General features: G+C 44.5%; 1 protein-coding gene across 5 annotated transcripts; it reads right to left on the reverse strand.

The window, feature by feature from the left end:
* Positions 1-1,366: 1,366 nt before the first annotated feature.
* WBP2NL (WBP2 N-terminal like) lies at positions 1,367-26,665 on the reverse strand. 5 transcript variants are annotated; one of them, XR_010339377.1, is made up of 9 exons: positions 26,599-26,664; positions 20,588-20,692; positions 18,852-18,960; positions 18,288-18,429; positions 17,997-18,089; positions 11,408-11,515; positions 7,459-8,000; positions 4,795-4,901; positions 1,367-1,762 (listed from the first exon to the last, which is right to left on the reverse strand). XR_010339377.1 is itself a non-coding variant. In XM_064368089.1 (7 exons), the coding sequence occupies exons 1-7, from the start codon at positions 26,658-26,660 to the stop codon at positions 7,540-7,542; spliced, it is 1,080 nt and encodes a 359-aa protein (XP_064224159.1). In that variant the 5' UTR covers positions 26,661-26,664; the 3' UTR covers positions 5,875-7,539. The 5 variants fall into 5 exon arrangements, 4 of the variants coding, with proteins under 4 accessions (XP_064224159.1, XP_012332117.2, XP_064224160.1 ...); XM_064368089.1 differs by lacking the exons at positions 1,367-1,762; positions 4,795-4,901 and having other exon boundaries at positions 5,875-8,000; XM_012476694.3 differs by lacking the exons at positions 1,367-1,762; positions 4,795-4,901; positions 20,588-20,692 and having other exon boundaries at positions 5,875-8,000; positions 26,599-26,665.
* Between the last annotated feature and the right edge of the window lie 11 nt (positions 26,666-26,676).

Raw genomic sequence — 26,676 nt, forward strand, 5'->3', positions numbered from 1 at the left:
CTGGCTGCAGCAGCTTGGCATGGCCAGGGATGCATGCTCCATGAAGCAGGTGAGAGCCAGGGACAAGTGGGAGACCCACCCCTTCCAAGTTGGGGCAGGAGCTCCCTGGATGCTGCTGCAGCTCACCAAGCCATGGCTGCAGACTCAGGCATCCCTGTCCTCTTAGGGACCAGAGGAGCAGGTGGGAGCTCCATCCTCCCAGGCGCAGCTGCAGCCACCCAAATGGTGGCTGCAGACCCAGGCATCCCTGCATTCTTTGGGGCCCAGGAAGGCCCCCCTTACCCTTGTAGGCATGGAAATGCCTGCTCCCACTGCTTAGCTTCTTCCTGCTGTCAGTGCCTGCTCTGATCTCAGAGCAAAGTTGGAGCACTGCTGACACACCAGCCCCCTGCCACCTCAGCCCCCTCCAGATTTTGGGCACCAATAAGCACAGGAAGGAGGCCGAGGGGAGCTGAGGGCAGTTTGGCTTGGCACCTACAGCCTGGACACCATGAAAGGCAGGAGGCAGACAGGTTCCTGGGTAGAAGGGGATGGGTCCCTGGTGAGGCCCGACCTCCAGGCCAGGGAGAGCTTGAAGGCTGGGGACCAGGATGCCAGTCCAATGGACCAGAGTGAGAACTTGTGGTACCTTTTGTGGGCATGCCCATGGCCACACATGGACCAACTGGTACAAATTTCTTCTTTTTTGAGGTCCATAAAAGCCCTGGGGTCAGCCAGAGCTGAGAAGACATTGGGACAACCAGTGGAGCTACCCACTCTAGGGCCTCCTCTCTGCTGAGAGCTGCAGAGACAACAGGAAGACCTGCCTGTAGATAGGAGCTACCCACTCCAAGGCCTCCAAGCTACTGTCACTCAATAAAGCTTCTCTTTGTCTTGCTCACCTTCCATTTGTCTGTATACCTCATTCTCATTGCTCACCCTCTACTTGTCTGTATACCTCATTCAAGAACTCGGGTCCCGCCAAATGAGGCTAAAAGAGCTGTAACACAAGGAGCATGGTGAGCTCCTTGCTAACCATGCTGTGGGCAAAGAGAAGGAAAGAAGAGCTTTGGGGAGCCCAAACCTGGGAGCTCTCTGAGCCAGACTGTTACTCCCTCTCTGGGGCCCTGCGGTTGCTGGCGTCTCCAAGCTTCCGGGTGCCACCTTTTCCCTGGAAGCCGTTTGCAGTGTGACTAGTTCAGCTGCAGCCTCGCAGGAGTTGGTGCCCATACTGGTATCTGGAGCTGACAGCCCACTGCAGCAGCTGGCATGTCTGACTAACAGTCAGACCCCACACTTCCTCATACACACCCCTCACCACTCCATGCAGTCTCCCTTGGCAGGCATGGGACTCAGGCCAGTAGTGTGAGCCAAGTGCAGCCTGCCAGGCTGAGTGGGTGCAATGAGCCCAGTGGGCCCAAGCAAAACTTGGCCAGAGGTACCACCCGGCCACAGAGGTTTCTGGCCAGAAAAGTGACACCCCAAAGATACTATAACATTACTAATACCCTGTTTTATTATTTGTAATAAATTCTAATTACTAAAATTCACACAAATTTCTTATATTGGCTACTAAATCAAACATCTAATCAAACTTATGGTAACATCAATATAGACCTTTCCCTTTGACAGAACCTTTTATTTCTAATCCTTTTAGGAAGCTTCAAAAAAAGTTTATTCTCTAGCAGTCCATGGTTGTCTGCCCCATCATCTTCAGGCTCCAGAAAACCCTCAAGTCAAAGGCTGGGAAGGATACCATATGTTTCATTTCCAACAAGGTAATCTGTGTAGCAGAATAATTTTTTACATTATTAATGTAAATTGGGCCTCTACATTTTATACATATACATACATGATTTTCAAGCAACCAGCCAAGTGCTGGGCAAGAAAAGCCAAGTCAACATGAAGGCAAGGCTTTCTATTACCTTTTGTGGAAACCCAAATCCTGAGATTTGGATTAGGATAGATGCTTAAGAGGTGGAGGGGATAAAGACTAACAGCGCAGCTGAGAGTGCAGAATCTGGGAGTTTGGGGAAGGAATTATGAGACTCTCAAGGATAAGGTGAGCATTAGGGTTCTACTACCTAGCTCTCAGGAGCAATATGGTACACAGAGTTGGATCTCTGACATCCTGGTTCTATGCCCTATCCTAATTTGGGGTCCCAAAGAAACAAGCTTTTAGACTTGATGCAACTGCCAGGACTGGATAGTCGCTGTTTCAGAAGCAGTCTGATGACCAGAAGGACCTTCTCAGGATCGTGGTGCCACATAAAATCTGGATATCTTTGCATAATCTTGGGATTTGTGGGGAGCCCACCAACAAAGCAGATGGTGGTGGGATTCTTGGTAACATAAATAAATTTAAAGAAAATAGAGACAAGCAATATTTCTTGAACATATTAATCTACAGATTGAAAAATCAGCCAGGCATGGTGGCTCATGCCTATAATCCCAGCACTTTCGGAGGCCGAGGCAGGCAGATCACTTGAGGTCAGGAGTTTGAGACCAGCCCAGCCAACATGGAGAAACCCCATCTCCACTAAAAACACAAAAATTAGCCAGGCATGGTGGCAGGCACCTGTAATCCCAGATACTCATGAGGCTGAGGCAGGAGAATCGTTTGAACCTGGGGGACAGAGATTGCAGTGAGCCGAGATTGCACCACTGCCCTCCAGCCTGGGGTACAGAGCAAGACTCCATCTCAAAAAAAAAAAAAGAAAAATCACACGAGCTGTATGTTTTTCTCTTGATATCTCAGGGTAGCAAAGCCAGGAAGGATCTGCTCCAGCAGGCTAGGGAGCATCCACTTACCCATGAAAAGGAGTATTTGGAGGCTCACTTTAGGGGCCAATACTAGATAGTCCAGGACTAAAAGGTCTTATTTCTATCCCTTTATATTTCTAATAGGAAATGAAACAGTAGACAACAGAGTCTAGTTTCTGTATTGCAGCTGGGGAAGAGACAGGAAGAGCAGAATCCATGAGCACAGTGAGTGAGTCAGAAAGAAAGTACTCAAAATGTCAGTGAGGAGCTGAGGAACTCAGCACATGAGTGCTTTGAGCATACAGAAGGCTCAGCTGAATTCTGACTGGATTTGTCCTAAGCAAAGCATAAACCAGGGCCCTTTGAATGTACAGGACACGAAGTTCTTATAGTGTCTCTTACAGAATAAACTGGACTGAGTCTTTGGGGAAACAACTGCACCAGACAGTGGGAGCTAACTAACAGCAGGTGTTCCACACAGCACCATGTGGTCCAAACTGTGGCTCTGCTTGGTCCTATCCTTACACAGTCAGTCTTCGGTTGTATGGCAGTTTGGTGGAGCAGGTAAATGGGTACCCTTTGCACAGGGGAACATGGTGGAATTCCATCTTCAAGAAGCTTGAGGCCAGGTGCAGTGGTTCACACCTGTAATCCCAGCACTTTGGGAGGCCGAGACGGGTATATTGCCTGAGGTCAGGAGTTCGGGACTAGCCTGACCAACACAGTGAAACCCTGTCTCTACTAAAAATACAAAAAATTAGCTGGGCGTGGTGGCGGGCGCCTGTAATCCCAGCTGCTCAGGAGGCTGAGGCAGGAGAATCACTTGAACCCGGGAGGCAGAGGTTGTGGTGAGCTGAGACTGTGCCTTGCACACCAACCTGGGCAACAAGAGCGAGACTCCATCTCAAAAAAAAAAAAAAAAAAAAAAAAGAATGCCAGGCGCGGTGGCTCACGCCTGTAATCCCAGCATTTTGGGAGGCCGAGGCGGGTGGATCACGAGGTCAAGAGATCAAGACCATCCTGGTCAACATGGTGAAACCCCATCTCTACTAAAAATACAAAAAATTAGCTGGGCGTGGTGGCGGGCGCCTGTAATCCCAGCTGCTCAGGAGGCTGAGGCAGGAGAATCACTTGAACCCGGGAGGCAGAGGTTGTGGTGAGCTGGACTGTGCCTTGCACACCAACCTGGGCAACAAGAGCGAGACTCCATCTCAAAAAAAAAAAAAAAAAAAAAAGAATGCCAGGCGCGGTGGCTCACGCCTGTAATCCCAGCATTTTGGGAGGCCGAGGCGGGTGGATCACGAGGTCAAGAGATCAAGACCATCCTGGTCAACATGGTGAAACCCCATCTCTACTAAAAATACAAAAAATTAGCTGGGCGTGGTGGCGGGCGCCTGTAATCCCAGCTGCTCAGGAGGCTGAGGCAGGAGAATCACTTGAACCCGGGAGGCAGAGGTTGTGGTGAGCTGAGACTGTGCCTTGCACACCAACCTGGGCAACAAGAGCGAGACTCCATCTCAAAAAAAAAAAAAAAAAAAAAAAGAATGCCAGGCGCGGTGGCTCACGCCTGTAATCCCAGCATTTTGGGAGGCCGAGGCGGGTGGATCACGAGGTCAAGAGATCAAGACCATCCTGGTCAACATGGTGAAACCCCATCTCTACTAAAAATACAAAAAATTAGCTGGGCATTGTGGCGCATGCCTGTAATCCCAGCTGCTCAGGAGGCTGAGGCAGGAGAATTGCCCGAACCCAGGAGGCAGAGGTTGCGGTGAGCTGAGACTGTGCCTTGCACTCCAGCCTGGGTAACAAGAGCAAAACTCCGTCTCAAAAAAAAAAAAGAAAGAAAGAAACTTGCACTTGTTACCCTTTTCAGGTAACTGGACTTCACCTCAACTCTACCTGATACAAGTATAACTAAAATGGAGAGGAGAAGAGAAGTCTAGTTTTTATTCTTTTAGAATTCTAATCCCCAAATATTTGCCAGATATCAGTTACTTGGAAAACTTTCCTATATAAAAAAGGCCTTACCCATTCACCCTGTTCCCAACTTACCAACACATTCCAGCAGACACTGAAAAGCTGAACAAGGGAAACTTTATTCCTGCTCTAGTTGGGTGAGTCTCTCCTCTCTTCCTCTCCTTGTCACTGTTGCCCACATACTGTAGTTTGGAAGTAAGAAAAGAAGAAATTCTTTAAAATATCTAATTATTCGCCAGGCATGGTGGCTCCTGCCTGTAATCCAAGCACTTTGGGAGGCTGAGATGGGCGGATCACTTGAGGCCAGGCATTCAAGACTAGCCTGGCCAACGTGGCCAGATCCCACCTCTACTAAAAATAAAAAAATTAGCTGGGCATACTGTTACATGCCTATAATCCCAGCTACTCAGGAGGCTGAGGCATGAAAATCACTTGTACCCAGGAGGTGGTGGTTGCAGTGAGCCAAGATTGCACCACTGTGCTCCAGCCTGAGTGACAGAGTGAGACTCTGTCCCAAAAAAAAAAAAAAATGCATAGAAAATATATTGATTTAAATGTCTTCTGGGTCAACTGTGTACCACAATCGCTTTTTTTCTCTAGAGACAGGGTCTGGCTACATCGCCCAAGCTGGTCTTCAACTCCTAGCCTCAAGCGATTCTCCCACCTTATCCTCCCAAAGTGCTGGGATTACAGGGATGTGCCATCACACCTGGCTACCATATATTTTTAAGGCCTCCCTTTTATGCAGCTTGATGAGCCTACAATAAGATAAGGAAAGGCCAATGAAATTAGGAACTTTGCCTACCTTGCCAGAGTGGGAGAATGGTGTCTGAAGGTGCTGAAAACCTTCAAATAGTCTAGAATAGTGATTCTCAGCAGGGACAGTACTGCCCCCCTCCACCCCCAGGAGCAATTAGGAAATAAGTGGGAGCATTTTTGGTTACCACAATTGGCGGCCATTACTGGCATTTAATGGGTGAGGAGTCGAAGACCCTAGACATCCTGAAAGGCACAGGGCAGTACCTCATAACAAAGAATTGTCTATCTCCTGACTTTTTTTTTTTTTTTTAAGATGGGGTTTCACCATGATGGCCAGGCTGGTCTTGAACTCCTGACCTCAGGTGATCCACCCCTCGGCCTCCCAAAGTGCTAGGATTACAGGCGTGAGCCACCGCGCCCGGCTATCTCCTGACTTTCAAATAGCTCTCCAGCCAGTGATGTAGGTGAAGCACATTTATAATCATTTGAGCCTAGAGCCTAACTCAATTTCTATGACTTTAATATATACAGAAATTTTCAGGAATTCAACCACTGTGTAAATCAAAGGAAAACTAAACTTTGTTTTATTTGGAAAATGTTCAAAGGTTGTTCACCATTTTGGAAAACAACATTGCCAATGGCAATGGTATTCAAGTCACCAAAGCAACATATTCATATCAGTTAGCATTTCTAGTTTTTATACCTATGGTGACTATGTATATAGGAGTGAACACCTGATTACTTCAGTATGTCTTCTAATGTGGTAGAATCTGAGCATTTATATATTAAAACACTTAAAATTTTACTATAAACTCCTTTTATTTCCTCTATCATATTTATGGTATTATATTAATTTTGGTTGAAATGGTGTGGAATCATATACAATTATCTACAAACTTCATTGAGTTATGGAGACATTACAAAATATTTGTTATAAATATGAAAATATAAACATTTGTTATAAAATATAAATATTTGTTATAAAATGGGGCATTCAGTCCGAAGAGGCTGAAAATCACTGCAGTATATGCTTCCTACAACTTTTCTCATTATCAACAAGTCTTAGAAATTTCTGCATATGTAGCATGGGCATACCATAGTCTATTCATACATTTCCTGTTAATAGGCATATAGGTTATTTCTAATTTTGTGCTGTTAGAAACAATGAATAATATGAAATCTTCTGACATGCATCTTTGTGCACACGTCCAAGTATTTCTCAGGGGTAGATATTAAGATGTGAAAGTGCCACATCAAGAGTTTTAATACTTGTATATCTTTGGAGACAAAAATGTTTTCTCATTTCAAGTTGCATTTCCCTAACACTAGTCAAGCTGAACACCTTTTCAAATGTTTTTTGGCCATGCTATTGCCTTGGTTGGTTGGCAATTCAAATTTTTGTCATTTTGAGGAGAATTGATTTGTAATTATTCATGTATTCTGACTATAATTTTTTAAATATATATGTTGGAAATCACTTTCTCCTAGTCTGTTGCCTACCTTTTAACTTTTGTCAAAGAGAAGTTTTAAACTTTGATATAGTAAAATTTATCATGTTTTTATTTGTTTTTGGCCTCCTCAAAGAGGCTTTCTCTCCATTTTATGGATATACCATAATTTATAATATTTTCTTTCACTATTGGAAATTTAGCTTTTGCAAACAACTAAGTGTTCAACATGATGTTTTTAGCACACATCTTAGTGCCTAGCAAACGGAGCATAGTAAATGTTTCTTGAATGGGGATCTAAAGACAGGAAACTTTTTCCACACTCACATTCAAGGTATGTTTAAAAATGCAACCCTATGTCAACCATATTACTGGGAATTAGCCCTACAATGATACTCTTACTTTAGCAAGCTAATCAAGACTTGATTCTGCTTCTAAAATCTAGGCACACAAGTAAAGCTTCACCTTGCCCCATAAGATTGCTCTTCCAAAGGATGGAATGACTACCTGCGAGAAGCCTGTAATCACATACCTGAGTCCTCCTCCTTATCCTGACTTCAATTTTAGCGTACCTCTCTGCTTGGTGAGTCTTCAATGTTTACATCTAAGAAGCTTAAGAGTGGACCTGAGAAGAGGAGGGAGAGGGAAGAGAAGCCTCATTTTCAGGAGTTTGGGCTGCTGCAGATTCGTGAGGCCTGGCTCCAGATCCAGCAGGTGTGGCTCTGTATCCAGAAGGTGTGGCTCCATATTCTGCAGGTGAGGCTCCGTATCCAACTCGAGGGTCTTCATTTCCTGCAGGTGGAGCTCCGTATCTGGGAGGTAGGGCTCCATATACTACTGCAGGAGGGGCTCTGTATCCAATAGGTGGGGCTTCATATCCTGCAGGCAGGACTTCACATCCTGCAGGCGGGACTTCATATCCTGCAGGCAGGGCTACATATCCTGGAGGTGGGGCTCCATATCCTGCAGGTGGAGCTCCATATCCAGGAGGTGAGGCTCCATATCCCGCAGGTGGGGCTCCATATCCGGGAGGTGGGGCTCCATATCCCGCAGGTGGGGCTCCATAGACAATAACTGGGAATTATAATGAGAAGGAAAAAAAAATCAGTTACCTGGAAGTCAAGGAATATGTGAGAAAGAAGAACTTAAAAAATAATGCTGAAGCAAACTGACACAAGAAGAGAAGTCAGGCAGAATAATGCTAAAACTATTTCCTCCAGCCATCACCAGTTGAAGGCATATCACCTCCTGTTGTGTAGCGATTTCAAATCAACGTGAAAACAACCCTATGAATAGATAAGTGCACTACTTCCTTGTGCACAATATGTATTTTACTAAATAAAGTTTGATTATGAAAAAAAGTAATACATGCTTAATGAGGAATATGCATTTGGAAAATAGAGAAAGAGGAATGGAAAAAGTCATCTATAATTCCATCACCAAACACTTAATATTTTGGTGTATTTCTTTGTAGAATCTCTGTGAATATTCTTTATACAATCATGATCATATCAACCATATGATTTTTAAAATCTGGCTCTTTTACTTAATATTATAAGAAATGTCTTTATATTGTTGATTTACTTCATAAATTAAAAACTGGAAATAGTTTCAGCATTATTGAATTTGTGTTGGGCTGCATTCAAAGCCATCCTGGGCCATGGGTTGGACAAGCTTGATATAAGAGCTAAAACTATAAAATCCTTAGAAGAAAACACAGGGATAAATCTTTATTTATTTATTTATTTATTTATTTATTTTTTGAGAAGGAGTTTCGCTCTTGTTACCCAGGCTGGAGTGCAATGGTGCGATCTCGGCTCACTGCAACCTCCACCTCCTGGGTTCAGGCAATTCTCCTGCCTCAGCCTCCCGAGTAGCTGGGATTACAGGCATGCGCCACTATGCCCAGCTAATTTTTTGTATTTTTAGTAGAGACAGGGTTTCACCATGTTGACCAGGATGGTCTTGATCTCTTGACCTCGTGATCCACCCGCCTCAGTCTCCCAAAGTGCTGGGATTACAGGCGTGAGCCACCGCACCCGGCCGGATAAATCTTTATGACATTGGATTTGGCAATGATTTTAAATTTTACATCAAAAGCATGAGCAACAAGAGAAAAAAGAAAAATGTGATAAAAATTAAAAACCCTTGTGCATTAAAAGTCATTTTTTCCTGGGCACAGTGATTCACACCTGTAACACACCAGCTGAGGCAGGTAGATCACTTGAGCTCAGGAGTTCTAGACCAGCCTGAGTAACATGGTAAAACTCCATCTCTAATTAAAAAAAAAAAAAAATGTTAGCTGCGCATGGTGGCACACACCTGCAGTCCCAGCTATTTGGGAGGATGAGGCACAAGAATCACTTGAACCTGGGAGACAGAGGTTGCAGTGAGCCAGGACGATGCCACTGCCCTCCAGCCAGGGTGACTCTGTCTCAAAAAAAAAGTCATTATTGGCCAGGCATGGTGGCTCATGCCTGTAATCCAAGCACTTTGGAGGCCAAGGCAGGTGGATCACCTGAGGTCGGGAGTTCAAGACCAGCCTGACCAGCATGGTGAAACCCCATCTTAAAAAAAAAAGTTCAAAAAAAAAAAAGGCAATATTAAGAATGTGAATGAAGGCCGGGGGCGGTGGCTCACACCTGTAATCCCAGCACTTTGGGAGGCCGAGGCGGATGGATCACGAGGTTAAGAGATCGAGACCATCCTGGCCAACATGGTGAAACCCCATCTCTACTAAAAATACAAAAAAAATTAGCTGGGCGTAGTGGCGCGTGTCTGTAGTCCCAGCTACTCGGAAGGCTGAGGCAGGAGAACTGCTTGAACCCGGGAAGTGGAGGTTGCAGTGAGCCGAGCAGCCTGGTGCCTGGTGATGGAGTGAGATTCTGTCTCAAAAGAAAAAAAAAAAATGTGAATGAAAACCGAAAAATATTTGCAAATAATATATCTGACAAGGATTTCATATCCAGACTACATAAAGAATGCTTATACTCAACAACAAAAAGACAAGCAATCCGATTTAAAGAAAAAAAAATAGGCAAAGGACTTGAACAGACATTTCTCCAGTAAAGGTAAACAAAAAGCCAAAAAGCACATAAAAAGATGTTCAACATCATTAGTCATTAAGAAAATGCAAATTAAAACCACAATGAGTCTCTGAAATTCCTGTCTCCACAAAAACACATGAAAATTAGCTGAGCATGGTGGATTGCACCTGTGGTCCTAGCCTACTATGGTTGTGGGGCGCTGAGGTGGGAGGATTGCTTGAGCCCAGGAGGCTGAGGCTGCAGGGAGCCATGATAGTACCACTGCACTACAGCTTGTTGACAAAGTAAGATCTTGTCTGAAAAAATAAAAACAAAAAAAAACTTTTCAAACTAGAGAGAGCTTGGGGATGTATAATATTGTGAATACATCAAATACTGCTAAATTTTACACTAAATACCACTGAATTGTACACTTTAAAATGTTAATATGTTAGGTGAGTTTCACCTCAAATTTTAAAAATGTTAAATGCTAGCAAAACTTACTTTAGATTCTGAATATTATATTTTAATAGCCTTTAAAAACCAAGGTAACTCCTAAGTTTTCAAGTAAGTAGCCTTCAAGTTACATACAAAACTAAAAGCCCATGGACACGCAAATCATTTTCCAAGGAGAACTCAAGAGAAGTCCCGTATTTTTGGGTGTGTTGGCAGCATTAGGAGACCCTTTGTGGCCTGCCAGTAGGCAGTGGACCACATTTGAGAATTACTTCCCAGAAACCCCATTGAGTAGCAGTGGACTTTAACAGCACAACTGTTAAAGTGCCCAGGGCTAGAGTCCTCAGTGAGGTTGAAGGGTGTGGCACAGGCATGATGGCTATGCTTTGTGAAATGGAAATGAGGAAGTGGGCTAGAGCATATTTTTCTGCTCAGACTATAAACAGGAAGTGACCCTTCCCACTAACAGGAGTTGTTCAAGTATGTTCCAGGTTTAAATATATCATTAAAAAGTAAGCCTGAGGCCGGGCTTGGTGGCTCACGCCTATAATCCCAGCACTTTGTGAGGGCAGATCACCTGAGGTCAGGAGTTCAAGACCAGACTGACCAACATGGAGAAACCCCGTGTCCACTAAAAATGCAAAATTAGCCGGGTGTGGTGGCACGCTTTGGGAAGCTAAGGCAGAAGAATCACTTGAACCCGGGAGGCAGAGGTTACAGTGAGCCAAGATTAAGCCATTGCACTCCAACCTGGGAAACAAAAGCAAAACTCCATCCAAAAAAAGAAAGTAAGCCTGAAACCGAAGCCCCAGTCACTTGCTGAGTTTGCCACTGGGTTTCAGTCAGGAAACAAAGTCACAGACATGACCATTTTCCAGCCCCCTAAATCTCTGTTGCTTCTCCTGCAGGGGAGCTGGAGGCAAGCCTGCAGTGGATAGATCTTTGAACCTCCGGCACAGTTTCCCACCTTCCAGGAAGAACCTCTCTGCCATACCTTACCTGAACAAGGCATCTGTGGAGTGCATACATTCCCTTCTCCAGTAATTACATAAATTCTCGTAGAGCTAAACCAGTCATTTAAGGTTCTAAGTGGAAATCCTCGGGCAGCTGGGAAGACAAGTTTGGCAAAATAGGAACTCTTTTAATTCAGAGGTATAGCAGGTATCGACTGAACAATTAACAGAGTATTTAATAACCATCTTGCATGTGTTTCCAACAATGCTTTTGAGATACAAGATAAAAAAGAAACATGGGCTGGGCGCAGTAGCTCACACCTGTAATCCCAACACTTTGAGAGGCCAAGGTGGGAGGATTGCTTGACCCTAGGAGTTCAAGACAGCCTGGGCAACATGGCAAGACCCTATCTCTACAAAAAATTATTTTTAAATTAGCCAGGCACAGTGGTACATGTCTGTGGTCCCAGCTACTCAGGAAGCTGAGGTGGGAGGATTGCTTGAACCTGGGAGTTTGAGGCTGCAGTGAGTTGTGTTTGTGCCACTGCACTGCAGCCTCCAACCTGGGTGACAGAGCAACACCTTGTCTCAAAAAAAGAAAAGAAAAGAAAAGAAATATGATCCTTGTCCTGAATGACATGTTTCTTACAGGAAGAGATTGTGTCTCATTTGCCTATGCTTATTCCAGGCCTAGCATAGCACCTATCATAACAGATATTCAGAAAAAACTTCCAAGTGAGGATTCTACCAAATTGGTAAGATATATCCATTAAAGACCAAGGTAAGGCAGTGTGGTACAGAAGAAAACACTTTTGTCTTGTCTTCCCTCTGTATCTCTCTTATGATAACACTTGTGATGGCATTTGGGGCCACCTAATAGGGTAATCTTGTCATCTCAAGATCCTTAAATTAATTACATATACAAACACCCTTTTTATAAATAAGGTAACATTCACAGGTTCTGAGGATTGGGACTGTGGATCCATTATCAGCCTACCACACTGAGTTCTGGCCTATGGCATGTGACCAGGAGTAAGGTACACAGTTTCCAGGCCTGGCCCATAAAAGCTTCCCAAGGGAGATCTTTACTTTATTCCCTTCTCTGCTGGCTGTACAAAGAGGTCATGGAAGCCATGGGTTAAAGACAGCAAGGACTAGCTGGGTACAGTGGCTCACACCTGTGATCCCAGCACTTTGGGAGGCCAAGGCAGGTGGACTGCCTGAGGTCAGGAGTTAGAGACCAGACTGACCAACATAGTGAAACCCCGTCTCTACTAAAAATACAAAAATTAGCTGGGTGTGGTGGCAGACACCTGTAATCCCAGGTACTTGGGAGGCTGAGGCAGAAGAATCACTTGAACCCAGGAGGTGGAGGTTGCAGTGAGCTGAGATTGCGCCACTGCACTCCAGCCTGGGCAATAAGAGTGAAACTCTGTCTCAAAAAAAAAAAAAAAAAAAAAAAAAAAAAGCAAGGACCCATTACCCTGGGTCCCTGAATAACTATGTGGAACACAGCCTCCTCTTGCCCCTGCTAATTGGTCTTTATTAAGCAGTAATCTACTGTCTTCAGCATTGATAATTTGGAGTTTATATGTTTCAGCAGCTAGGATTATTCTAACTAATTCACTATAAATCTAAAGTTGCCCCTCTTCCCTCATCACCCTCCTTGAGGACCCTCTGTGTCCTTTATAGTAATTCCAACAATAACTATTTTATTCACTTACAATTTTGCTTTTTATATGACTCTCACTAGACTGTAAATTTATAAAGACTATGTGTGTCTTATTCACTGTTGTGTTCCCAGTTGTCTCACAATTGGGAATTTGGCTCACAATAGGTACTCAACATACATATGTTAAAAACATAAATCAAAGAGCCCTGACATATCAACTCTGCAGAGGGAAAGGGAATCTTTCCTGGTCAAAGAATCAGATCATAAAGAATGATTAACAGTTAACTCCAAGGGCCTCAAGAACATCTATCTCGTAAGCCCTGGCTCTTGTGCGGGCAGGTGGAGGAGGGGGAGGTTTCCCACATCTAAGCCATGGTATAATCTGAAGACCCAGAGTAGTTCCAGACATTGGACAAGTTCATCTAAGTTGCCTAAACTCTTTTCAAGTGGCTATGTAACTGCTGAGATGCTGAACCTTCTTGGCTAGCATTGCAGACCAAGAAGTAGATCTTAGGTGAGAGTACAAAGAACCTCAAAAGTTGCCTGACCCTTAGCCCATAATCCTAAAAAAGAAGCCCTCTTCAGTACTATGGGGCCAAAAATAAAAGTGAATTCAAGACTCAGTATGCTACTGTCCTGAGTTCCTCAGATGTCTGTAGCAAAGAAGTACTAGTCTTCCAAGTGTCCCGTCTCTGGATTTCCCATAGCTGTACTTCTCTGTCTGTCAGGATACCCTGCAATCCATTTCAGGCTTCCAGATGCTCCCTGCACTCTGGACTACCAAGCAGCTGTGGGTCAGGTACAGCTTGTGAACTTCTTGGTTTCTTTATCTTCGCACTGTATCATCAAAGGTAACTGGAGAATTTTTTTTTACTTCTTAATCTCCCGGAATATGGCTCTTCCACTACCTTTCTTCTCCAGCATTTCACTGAAATTTCTCTTGCTACCATAAACAAACTCTAATTACCACAAACAATGCACACTTTTCAGTCTTCATTTTACCAAACACATCTAGAACAGCTGATATGTATGACCACCCCCTATCTCTTGTAACTTTCTCCTCCATTGACTTTTGGTGTATTAAACTCACTTGATTCTCCTCATTTGTCTCCAGTTAGTCCCTTCTCAATCTTTGCACATCACTAATTCCCTTCCCTTCCCTTAAATGTCAGGAACTCTATCCTCAAATCACTGAGGAAGCCCATCATTCACATGGCTCCAGAGACAACCTTGTGCTGAGGATTTCCAAATCAGTCTCTAGACACAGCTCATCTCTGGAGCTCCAAGCTGCATGTCCAGTGACCTCCCTGTACCTCAACTTAATATGGTATAGGGGTCAAGAGTATAGGCTCAAAAAGACACATCACTTATGTAGTATTCCTGCCAATATGCATGGCCTGAATATAACCATGGGAACACAGACAAACTCAAATGAAGGGATATTCCACAAAACAATAAGTTGACATTCTTTTAAAAACGTCAATTTCATGAAAGACAAAGAAAGGCTGAGTTCCAGATTAAAGTAAACAGAAGAAATAAGAGAAGTAAATTCAATGTGTGATCCAGAATTAGATCCTAGAGTGGGGGAAAAAGTGCTATTAGAATGAGGAACAGTAACAGGATAATCATTTGAATTTGAATATAAACTATATATTTTGTTTGTTTGTTTTTTGAGACGGAGTCTCACTCTGTTGCCAGGCTGGAGTGCAGTGGTGCAATCTCGGCTCACTGCAACCTCCAACTCCGAGGTTCAAGCAATTTTCCTGCCTCAGCCTCCGGAGTAGCTGGGACCACAGGCGTTCACCACCATGCCCAGCTAATTTTTATATTTAGAAGAGACAGGTTTCACCATGTTGGCCAGGATGGTCTTGATCTCTTGACCTCGTGATCCACCCACCTTGGCCTCCAAAAGTGCTGGGATTACAGGGGTGAGGTCCCCCTTTTTCATTTTTATTTTTTGAGACAGAGTTTCGCTCTTGTTGCCTAGGCTGGAGTACAGTGGCATGATCTTGGCTCATTGCAACCTCTGCCTCCTGGGTTCAAGCAACTCCTGTGCCACAGCCTCCTGAGTAGCTGGGACTACAGGCACATACCACCATGCCTAGCTATTTTTTGTATTTTTGTAGAGATGGGGTTTCACCACATTGGCCAGGCTGGTCTCAAACTCCTGACCTCAAGTGATCTGCCCTCCTCGGCCTCCCAGAGTGCTGGGATTACACACATGAGCCACTGTGCCCAGCTGAATATAAACTATATATTAAATAACAATATTATATCAATGTTAAATTTTCTGAATTTGATAAATACAGAGGTTAGATGAAAGGATACCTGCATCCGTAGGAGAAACACACTTGAATATTTAGGAATGAAAAAAATAATCTTTGTGACTTACTCCCAAATAGTTTAGCAAGAACAAAAGCAGAAAAAGAATAATAAAGAGCAAATGTAGGAAAATGCTAACACTGAGGGCGAGTCTAGATGAAGGAAGCCGACTGTAATATTCTTACAACTTTTCCATAGATCTGATTTGTTTTAATAATAAAAGACTTAAAAAGAAGAGAAAGTAGGTTTAGAGTTCAAATCCCAGCTACATCACTTGCTAACTATATAGCCTTGGGAAATTATATACCACCGCTGATTCAGTTTCTCCAGCTATAAACTGGGGATAATAATAGTACCTACATCATAAGATTTTTGCAAGGATTAAAAAAATTGACACACGTAAAGGGCTTTGAACACTGCCGAGTATACAGTAAACATTTCAATATATGTTAGCCAGTGTTTTGTCTAAAATTGAACTCATTTCTTCTTCAACTTAGACTGCCTTTTTTTTGAGACGGAGTTTCACTCTCGTTACCCAGGCTGGAGTGCAATGGCACGATCTCGGCTCACCGCAACCTCCGCCTCCTGGGTTCAGGCGATTCTCCTGCCTCAGCTTCCTGAGTAGCTGGGATTACAGGCACGCGCCACCATGCCCAGCTAATTTTTTTGTATTAGTAGAGACGGGGTTTCACAATGTTGACCAGGATGGTCTCGATCTCTTGACCTCGTGATCCACCCGCCTCGGCCTCCCAAAGTGCTGGGATTACAGGCTTGAGCCACCGTGCCCGGCTTAGACTGCCTTTTATATTCTTTTTTTTGAGATAGAGTCTTACTCTATTGCCCAGGCTGGAGTACATGGCATGATTTCGACTCACTGCAACCTCTGCCTCCTTGGTTCAAGTGATCCTCCTGCCTCAGCCTTCCAAGTAGCTGGGACTACAGGTGCACACCACCACACCCAGTTAATTTTTGTATTTTTAGTAGAGACGGGGTTTCGCCATGTTGGCCAGGCTGAGCTCAAACTCTTGACTTCAGGTGATCTGCCCATCTCGGCCTCCCAAAGTGCTGGGATTATAGGCATGAGCCACCAGGCCCAGCCTTATATTTCTGACCACGGTTTATAGCATCCCAATCCATTAAGTCTTCTAAGCTAGAAAGTTTACTCCATTCTCTGTGTGTCCCCAGCACTTTGTCCATATCTTTATTACAGCATATTCCATGAGATATAATAGTGTATCTGCCATATGTCTGTCTACTAGAGCATGTTTGTCTCAACTAGGTTGAAGTTGGGGGTGAGTGGCAGGGAGAAAGAAGAGCATTCCAGACAGAAAAAAATAGCATAAAGGTGTAGAGATGAGAGAAAATAAAGTACAAAAAAGTTCAGTTTGATTGGAGCATAAAAGGTAAGAAAGTGAGGGGCATGAAGTGAGGCTAGATTAAATAAAAATATATCATAGCTGAGCGAGGTGGCTCATGCCTGTTATCCCAACACTTTGGGAGGTTGAGGCAGGTGGATCACCTGAGATCAGGAGTTTGAGGTTAGCCTGGCCAACACGGTGAAACCCCATCTCTACTAAAAACACAAAAATTAACTGGGTGTGATGGCGGGCACCTGTAATCAGCTACTCAGGAGGCTGAAGCAGGAGAATGGCTTGAACCTGGGAGGCGGAGGTTGCAGTGAGCCAAAATCGTGCCATTGCACTCCAGCCTGGGTGACAGAGCAAGACTACCTCTCAATAACAACAATAACAAACAACAACAACAAATATATATATATATATACACACACACACACACACACACACACACACACATATAAAATTATTTGTAGTTAAAGTTTGAAACAGTTCTCCCATCCAAGTACTAACCAGGCCCGACCCTGCCCTGCTTCCGAGATCTGACGAGATCGGGCGCGTTCAGGGTGGTATGGCTGTAGATGAAAGAGTTCTCTAGCATACCCATTAGATCAGTGCTATAAGTCTTGACAGTACCTCTACTCCCCTCTCATATAAGATGGGGACTAAACCTGAGCAAAGCAAAGGCGAGTCCAGAGAGAAGAAAAAGTAAAAAACCAGACCAAAGGAAGAATAACTAAGGGCTCCCTGACCCAAAAAAGAGACCGCTCAGTGGATATCTGAGGTCAGTGTTTAAATGGACAAAAGACTATCAGATATAGTCACTTGGGTGTCTGACTGTAAGCTCCCACTAGATTGCCAGCTCCCTCAGGACAGGAAGAGACTGAATAATCTTTGTGTTCCTATCCTGTAACTTGGTATTTGGCAACTGTAGGTAAGCCCAGAAAATGCCGACTGAATATGTGTGCAAATACCAACTGCCTGGCCACAGAGGCCAGCAAATCTTGGCTGAGTTACTCCACTTTAATTCCACAAGCCTTAAAACCCAAAGTGGGCCAGGCACAGTGGCTCACGCCTATAATCCCAGCACTTTGGGAGGCTAAGACAGAGGATCACTTGAGCTCAGGAGTTCAAGACCAGCCTGGTAACACAGTGAAAACCCGACTTACAAAAAATACAAAAATCCCTTTCTCAAAAACAACAAAACAATAACACCAGCAACAACAACAAAACCCAAACAAACAAAAAAACCCAAAGTGCTTAATATCTTTTTCAGCATCACTCACCAGCACAGGCAGCTTTCACCATCAACTGGGCAAATTCAATGGCACCTCCGTTTCTGAAGACTAATTTAAAAGCAGCTTGTCCTTCCCAGCCACCTGGGGGAAGAAATGGCACACACTCACTAAGAAACTGGCACAGATGACAACAGAAAGACTGCCACAAACACCAAGGGAAGCACTACCTGACAAAACAGGGCAGCTTTTGTTTGAATTTCAACATGAGCCAAATTTGAATCTTAAACATTCTCGAAAGTTTTGAGGAAAAAAGATACACGCTTCTGAAGGAATACTTACCATCTGGAGCTGCCCAAATACTTCCCTTAATGAAGTTTGCAGCAAATACTGGTTGTTCAACGGTGAGGTTCGTCATCAGATCAAATGGCATCATAAAAGACAACATGGGATCGTTGATGGAGTGCGAAGTTACGAAAATCACCTAAACAAGGAAAGAAACTTTGGAAAACGAATGCAGAATTGGTCCATGGATTGAGACTTATAAGAGCAAGGTACATTCTGGCCTAATTGAGAAACATCATCATTTCTTCCATCACTCTTCAACATGGAAAATCCCAACGTACAAATGTTTAAAAACACTTTGATTGGGAGACCAAGGCGGGTGGAGCACCTGAGGTCTGGAAGTTCAAGACTAGCCTGGCCAACAAAGTGAAACTCCATCTCTATTAAAAAAAAAAAAAAAAAAATACAGTATTTTTCTCACTTAAATTATTGCTGTCAGGTATGTAAAAAAAAAAAAGAAAGAAAGAAAAACACTTTGAAAGTCAGTATTTAACTTTTCTTCATTTTTAAGGAAAACAAATGTAGAGTTAATCAGCAGATTAAAGTAGAAACAGAAATTACCCGGTATGAAGTGAGAAACAATGTTCCTGTTTTTGTACCACTAAAGACATTGGAGCCTTCTGATCGCTGTGGGAAGGAGAGCTCCACATTTGGAGACTGCTTCAAGAGACTGTAGAAAAGGAGGAAGAGCACACAATCCAGAACGTATATAAAATGACAAACATAAAGTTCTTAACACAGTTTTTTTTTCCAGAGTAAGCACTCAATAAACATTAGCTGCTGCTACTACTGCTACTATTACTACTACTACTATTTTATTGAAATTAAAAGAAATATTCAAATGATCTTATTCTCTGACAATTTACTCTTTATCATTTGATTCTTTTTCTTGTCAAACCTACTCCTATTCTCAATGTGTATTCATTAATTCTTTTTTTTTTTTCTGAGACAGAGTCTTGCTCTATCACGCAGGCTGGAGTGCAGTGGCATGATCTTGGCTCACTGCAACCTCTGCCTCCTGGGTTCAATCAAGTAGCTGGGATTACAGGTGCCTGTCACCATGCTTGGCAAATTTTTGTATTTTTAGTAGAGATGGGGTTTCACTATCTTGGCCAGGTTGGTCCTGAACTCCTGACCTCATGATCCACCCACCTCAGCCTCCCAAAGTGCTGGGATTACAGGCATGAGCCACCGTGCCCAGCCTCATTAATTCTTAGACTTCTTGTGTGGTAAGCATAAAGCACCATGCTAATAGCAATGGTTCTTTGACGCTGGTAAAAAAGGTAAGGTGGCAGACTGCCCCAGCCCCCTCTGACATGTTGTTCCCTCAGCCTGTTGTGCTCTCTCCTTACTGTTAACCTGGAAAACTTGGACTCATCTTATTGTCACTCATCAAATCCTGCTGGGTTCCTTCCTTCCTTCTTCCTTTTTCTTCTTTCTATTTCTTCTTTCTCCCTTCCTTCCTTCCTTCCCTCCCTCTCTCTCTCCACCCCTTTCTCCCTCTTTCATCTTTTTTTGTTTTGAGACAGGGTCTCACTCTGTTGCCCAGGCTGGAAAACACTGGCATAATCTCGGCTCACTGTAACCTCCGCCTCCTGGGCTCAGGTGATCCTCACACTCAGCCTCCTGAGTAGCTGGGACCATAGGCAAGCACCACCATATTTGACATTTTTTTGTGTTTTCAGTAGAGACGGGGTTTCACCATGCTGCCCAGCCTGGTCTCAAACTCCTGGGCTCAAGAGATCTGCTTTAGCCTCCCAAAGTGCTAAGACTACAGGTATGAGCCTACTACCACACCCAGCTCCCCAGCTCTTTCTTAATAACAATATATATAATATTATATATATATATGTGTGTATGTATATATATAAATCCAGTGTATACCTTAATGATCATTAGGGACACTGTCTGCCTTCTTTGATACTCTAGCCCTAGCAAACAGTGGGTGTTCTAAGCAGTTATTGAAAGAATGAATGAAAACATGAATACAGATAATATAAACAATATATGATATACATAATATAAATGGTACCAAAATGTCATAGCAATTTAGTGGAAGAAATTAGTTTCGGTTGAAGAAATTAGGAATGACCTAATAGAAAGGGTGCAATTTGAGCTAATTAAGAGACAGGTAGTGTTCTGGCTGGGCATGATGGCTCACACCTCTAACACCAGCACTTTGGGAGGCCAAGGCTGGCGGATCATTTAAGGTCAGGAATTTGAGACCAGCCTGACCAACATGGTGAAACCCCATCTCTACTAAAATATAAAAATTATCCGAGCATGGTGATGCACACCTGTAATCCCAGCTACTCGGGAGGCTGAGGTGGGAGGACTGCTTGAGCCGTGGAACAGAGATTACAGTGAGCCACTGCACTCCACCTGGGCAACAGAGTAAGACCCTGTTTGAAAAAAGAGAGCAAGAGAGAATGAGAGAGATGGGTAGTGTTCAGCAGGCAGAGGTGAGGGTAGGGGACAATCCAGATGGGGAGCAAACAGCATTAATGGAGGTACGGGAGCAGATACGGAAAGCAAACTGCATACTTGGGAGAAGCCTAGTGGTGTGGCTTCATCAAAACATAGTGTGGGAGTGAGGTTAGGAGGAACAGTGAAATAAAGTTGGAAAGCTATGCCAGAACTACAGCTTAAACATCATTTGGTAGGCAAGGGGAAATTGTGAGCTTCAGATTTCTCAACACGGAAGTCACATGATCAAGAAGGTGTTAGTATATCAAAGGGATCAGTTTAAGAATTCCTAAAATAGCCGGGCGCGGTGGCTCACGCCTGTAAGCCCAGCACTTTGGGAGGCCGAGGCGGGTGGATCACGAGGTCAAGAGATCGAGACCATCCTGGTCAACACGGTGAAACCCTGTCTCTACTAAAAATACAAAAAATTAGCTGGGCATGGTGGCACGTGCCTGTAATCTCAGCTACTCAGGAGGCTGAGGCAGGAGAATTGCCTGAACCCAGGAGGCGGAGGTTGCGGTGAGCTGAGATCGCGCCATTGCACTCCTGCCTGGGTAAGAAGAGCAAAACTCCGTCTCAAAAAAAAAAAAAAAAAAAAAAAGAATTCCTAAAATAGTCCTGATGAAAGGTAAAAACTGGAACTAGGGCGGTAATGTACAGATTAAAAGGGAAGCGTATTTTTTCTTTTTAAAGACTAGGAAAGGCCGGGTGCGGTGGCTCACGCCTGTAATCCCAGCATTTTGGGAGGCCGAGGCGGGTGGATCACGAGGTCAAGAGATTGAGACCATCCTGGTCAACAAGGTGAAACCCTGTCTCTACTAAAAATACAAAAAATTAGCTTGGCATGGTGGCACGTGCCTGTAATCTCAGCTACTCAGGAGGCTGAGGCAGGAGAATTGCCTGAACCCAGGAGGCGGAGGTTGCGGTGAGCTGAGATCGCGCCATTGCACTCCAGCCTGGGTAACAAGAGCGAAACTCCGCCTCAAAAAAAAAAAAAAAAAAAAAAAGCTAGGAAAATACAAGACATTAGCCAAAAAAAACAGTAGAGTAAGAACCTTTAAATGTCAGTCTAGCCATAAAAGCAATAAATAAAGCAAAAGAAAACCTGTCAGAGTCAACTTTTTCAGAGCTCTAGAATCTAATCAAAAGGTTATAGTAACTAGGGGAATGCTTAAACAATTTATTTTTTTATTTTGCTTTTTTTCTTAGGTTTCTTTTCTAACAATGTATTTTTTTAAAAAGCTGAATCTGGTATTTAAGCTTTATGGCATATTAACCTACCCTGGTATCATCCCCACTACTAGTTTGGCAGAAGCTTGAAGACAATCTATATTCACGATAGATACCAAGTACTAGAGGGAGCGGAACACACTTATTCTAAAAAATTGTAGTTTGTGGCTCATGCCTGTAATCCCAGCACTTTGGGAGGCTGAGGCAGTGGATCGCGAGATCAAGACCATCCTGGCCAACATGATGAAACCCCATCTTTACTAAAAACACAAAAATTAGCTGGGTGTGGTGGCTTGTGCCTGTAATCCCAGCTACTCAGGAGGCTGAGGCATGAGAATCGCTTGAACCAAGGAGTCGGAGATTTCAGTGGGCCAAGATCACGCCACTGCACTCCAGCCTGGGCAACAGAGTGAGACTCTGTCTCATAAAAAGAAAAAAATTGTAGTTTGTTTTGACTTGTCTGGTGGCTTCTTGAAGGACTGGCTCGAAGGGCACATACTTAATTTGTATTTTTCCTGGGACTGATGAGGCTACCGGAGGGCATTTGTCAAAAACATTTCCAAGCCAATGCATTAGTTGCTGCTACCTAGAAGAGGATGAACAATGAGATGCTTTAAGGAATAAAGGCTTTGAAAAGCTCACACATATTCCTGGGAAACGAGAAAGCCACACACATACATATCCAGGGCTGGATTTGTACTAAAAACAAAAAACAAAACACACAGAAGAGGCACTAAGTTTTCACCTCTGATTGACAGACAAAATAAAAATAAACAGACAAAAAAAGACAATTAGAAATGATACAAAATGGACTATGTGTGGTGGCTCACACCTGTAATCCCAACACTTTGGGAGGCTGAGGAGGGCAGATCACCTGAAGTCAGGAGTTCAAGACCAGTCTGGACAACGTGGCGAAATCCCGTCTCTATTAAAAATACAAAAATTACCAGGGCATGGTGGTGGGCACCTATAATCCCAGCTACTCGGGAGGCTGAGGCAGGAGAATTCCTCAAACCCAGGAGGTAGAGGTTGCAGTAAGCCAAGATCACACCACTGCACTCTAGCCTGAGCAACAGAACAAGACTCTGTCTCAAAAAAAAAAAGAAAGAAAGAAAGAAAAGAAAAGAAAGAAATGATGCAAAAAGAAGACAGAGGTGTAAACTGCCTGGCTGAGTGAGAAAGGCATGGTCATCCTCCTGATCTGCCCACCTCAGCCTCTCAAAGTGCTGGGATTACAGGCAGGAGCCACCGTGCCCAGCTGTCTTATCTTTCTTAGTGCCTCAAACTAAATCCTGTTCAGGCATGTTTTTCTTTTTTTTTTTTGAGACAGAGTCTCACTCTGTCACCAGGTGCCAGGCTGGAGTGCAGTGGCGCGATCTCGGCTCATTGCAACCTCCGCCTCCCAGGTTCAAGCAATTCTCTTGCCTCAGCCTCCTGAGTAGCTGGGACTACAGGTGCATGCCACCATGCCCAGCTAATTTTTTGTATTTTTAGTAGAGAAGGGGTTTCACCACGTTGGCCAGGATGGTCTCGATCTCTTGACCTCGTGATCCGCCCGCATCCGCTTCCCAAAGTGCTGGGATTATAGGCGTGAGCCACCACAGGTATGTTTTAACAAGTCAGTATGAGTTAATTTTTGTGGAAAAAAAATCTGGAATCCATGCAGTTTTTTCACGACCCATATTTTCCATAATCTTTTGGAGGACTCCTCATAGAATCAATCTTCTCCCACTTTTTTTTTTTTTAAGTTCCTTTTTTTTTTTCCCCCTCACCCCCGCCCCTTAAGTTCCTCTTTTGCTTTCTTTTTTTAATTTTATTATGTGAGATGAGGTCTCACTATTTTGCTCAGTATGGTCTTGAACTCCCTCCTGGCTTCAAGTGATCCTCCCACCTCAGCCTCTCGAATAGTTAGGACTACAGGTGTGCACCACCATCTCAGGTTCTGCAGTCGTTTCTATCCAGGAAACCAGGGTACTAATAAGTCCTTCTTTGGTGAGAAGAAAACAGAGAAACAGTCCTTTTCTTTTTTGAGGAAGAGCTGGAATAGGTACTTAATGCACAGTTCCTAAGATCAAATCCAAATCCAAGCTCTCTCACATGCACTTTAAGCAAATGACTTTTTTGTTTTTCCACCTGTGAAATGAGGGAAACAGTACAATCTTCACTGTAGATTGTAGACAGAGTGAGTTTTTTTGTTTTGAGACAGTCTCACCGTATCACCCAAGCTGAAGTGTAGTGTCACAAACTCAGCTCACTACAATCTCCCCTCTGCCTCCCGGGCTCAAGTAATTCTTGTGACTCAGCCTCTCGAATTGCTGGGATTACAGATGTGCACCACCATGCCCAGCTAATTTTTGCATTTTAAGTAGAGAGGGGGGTTTCACCATGTTGGCCAGGCTGGTTTCAAACTCCTGGTCTCATGTAATCCACTAGCCTTGGCCTCCCAAAGTGCTCGAATTACAGATGTAAGCCACCATGCCTGGCCGACAAGAGTGGTTTAAACTACAGTAAAAAGCTCTTGGAACTAAGAACAGTACTTGACATATTTAAGTGTTCAATAAATTCTATTAAGTATTCAGGAGTACAAAATGGATCCCATAAAGATAATTCAAAGGACCACAAAAATAAGTGTTTGTTTTGTTTTTTGTTTAAAACATGCTTCCCTCCCTTCCTCCAACACACAAGCAGCAGAGACACACCCATAGCCCAAGGAGAAGACTCCCAAACACCAAATTAGAAATGGCTTCACAGCATGGAATGAGAGGTGCTCAAATGGCTCCCAGTAAGTGCCCACAGGGACACCCCTGTCAGAGTGGTGAGCAATTATCTCCCACAAAATTGAACAAAGCAGCAGAGGTACGTAGGAAGCAAGTGAGGACATATAACCTCTAAGACCCATATAAATCTGTCAAGAAAACTTTCTGGTAGAAGGAAGGATAGAAGAAAGATCTGGACATCAGCATTTGCTAATGTCTACTTCAATCTTCCTGACAACTGCATTCAAACCGACCTGGGTGTGCTGGCCCCAAGCACATCATCTAGCTTGAGTTCCACTGCTGGGTGGGAAAAAAGGAAAGTAAGGGCAAGTCAGAGCCCAGAAAGGAGCACAATTCAGAACTGCACAGCCAGGGAGACTGAGGATGACTGTGGGAAATGAGGAAAGGGGCATGTGGGGTAGAGGTAAAGAAGGGAATGCAGTGGAGTCGCGGCCATAGTGGGCAAGTATGCCTTGAAGGTGGAGACAGGCACCTCTCTGGCTGGGCCTGCTCCAGTAGAGTGCTCAGAGGCCAGCAGCAGGGGCCAGCAGCAGGCATCACAAGGAGCAAAGCAACTGGTGCAAACCCCACACAGCTTCATGCAACCAAGAGTGCTTTATTCTGCCCAGGCATCTGCTCAGTCTCATCTTTTTTTTTTTTTGAAACAGGATCTGGCTCTCACCCAGGCTGAAGTGCAGTGGTGCAACCTGGGCTCACTGCAGCCCAAACTCCTGGGTTCAAGCGATCCTGCTACCATAGCCTCCCAAGCAGCTGGGATTATAGATGCACACCATCATGTCCCACTGATTTTCTACTTTTTGTAGAGATGGGGGTCTCACTATGTTGCCCAAGCTTGTCTCGAACTCCGAGTCCACCCTCAGCTTCCCAAAGTGTTGGGATTAGAGGCATGAGCCACCACACCTGGCCTCAATCTTTTCTTTTCTTTTCTTTTTTTTTTTTTTTTTGAGACACAGTTTCGCTCTTGTTACCCAGGCTGGAGTGCAATGGCGCGATCTCGGCTCACCGCAACCTCTGCCTCCTGGGTTCAGGCAATTCTCCTGCCTCAGCCTCTTGAGTAGCTGGGATTACAGGCACGCGCCACCATGCCCAGCTAATTTTTTTATATTTTTTAGTAGAGACGGGGTTTCACCATGTTGACCAGGATGGTCTTGGTTTCTTGACCTCGTGATCCACCCGCCTCGGCCTCCCAAAGTGCTGGGATTACAGGCGTGAGCCACCGCGCCCGGCCTAATCTTTTCAATCTTTTGTTTTAAAAAGCAGACATCTCCCTAGTTGGAGCAAGGAGGAAACGGGACTTCGGTAAGTTCCAAGGGACAAGAAGCCCCACAACAGTTCGCGATCTTTCCAGAATGATCTGCACTCCACCTCCTCATCCCTCTTCCCAAAGTGCAACACCTTGTTCCTGGGAGTAGGGGGCGATGCACGCCCAGTGCCTGTCCTCATCCGACAAAGTCACAGGGGACCCAAGGGCAGCTGTGTTGCCACCGAGGGTCCCCTGCTGCTCACGACCGCCAGTCAGATCCAGCCTTTCTTCGAACGAGACACGCATCTCGGCCCCCAGACCCCCGCCCGCCGCCCTGAGGAGACACGCGTCTTGGCCCTGCGCCTGAAGAGAGGCATTCCCACCCCCGCCCCTCGCACGCGCTAAGCCAAGCGTTTCGGCCTCCACCATCTTAAGACGCCGGAACACCCGTGAGGGGACGAGCACTCCCAATGGGGCGGAGCTAAGAGCGCCGCGCCCAAAAAAGGCGGCAAAGTCCCTGACACGCTAAGAGCTTGTGAGTCGCCATGTCTATCCTCTCCTCCGACGGTACGCCGTGCTTCCCCTCAGGCACCTTTCACCGTTAGGGATCAGGGCCCCGCGGCGGTTCTCGGTATGGTTCTGATTCACCGCCATGTTGCTTTGGGCCTCC

This window comes from Aotus nancymaae, unplaced genomic scaffold (genome assembly GCF_030222135.1).
Source record: "Aotus nancymaae isolate 86718 unplaced genomic scaffold, 86718_ANA_hifiasm-v0.15.2.pri h1tg000076l, whole genome shotgun sequence".
NCBI classification, from domain to species: Eukaryota; Metazoa; Chordata; class Mammalia; order Primates; family Aotidae; genus Aotus; species Aotus nancymaae.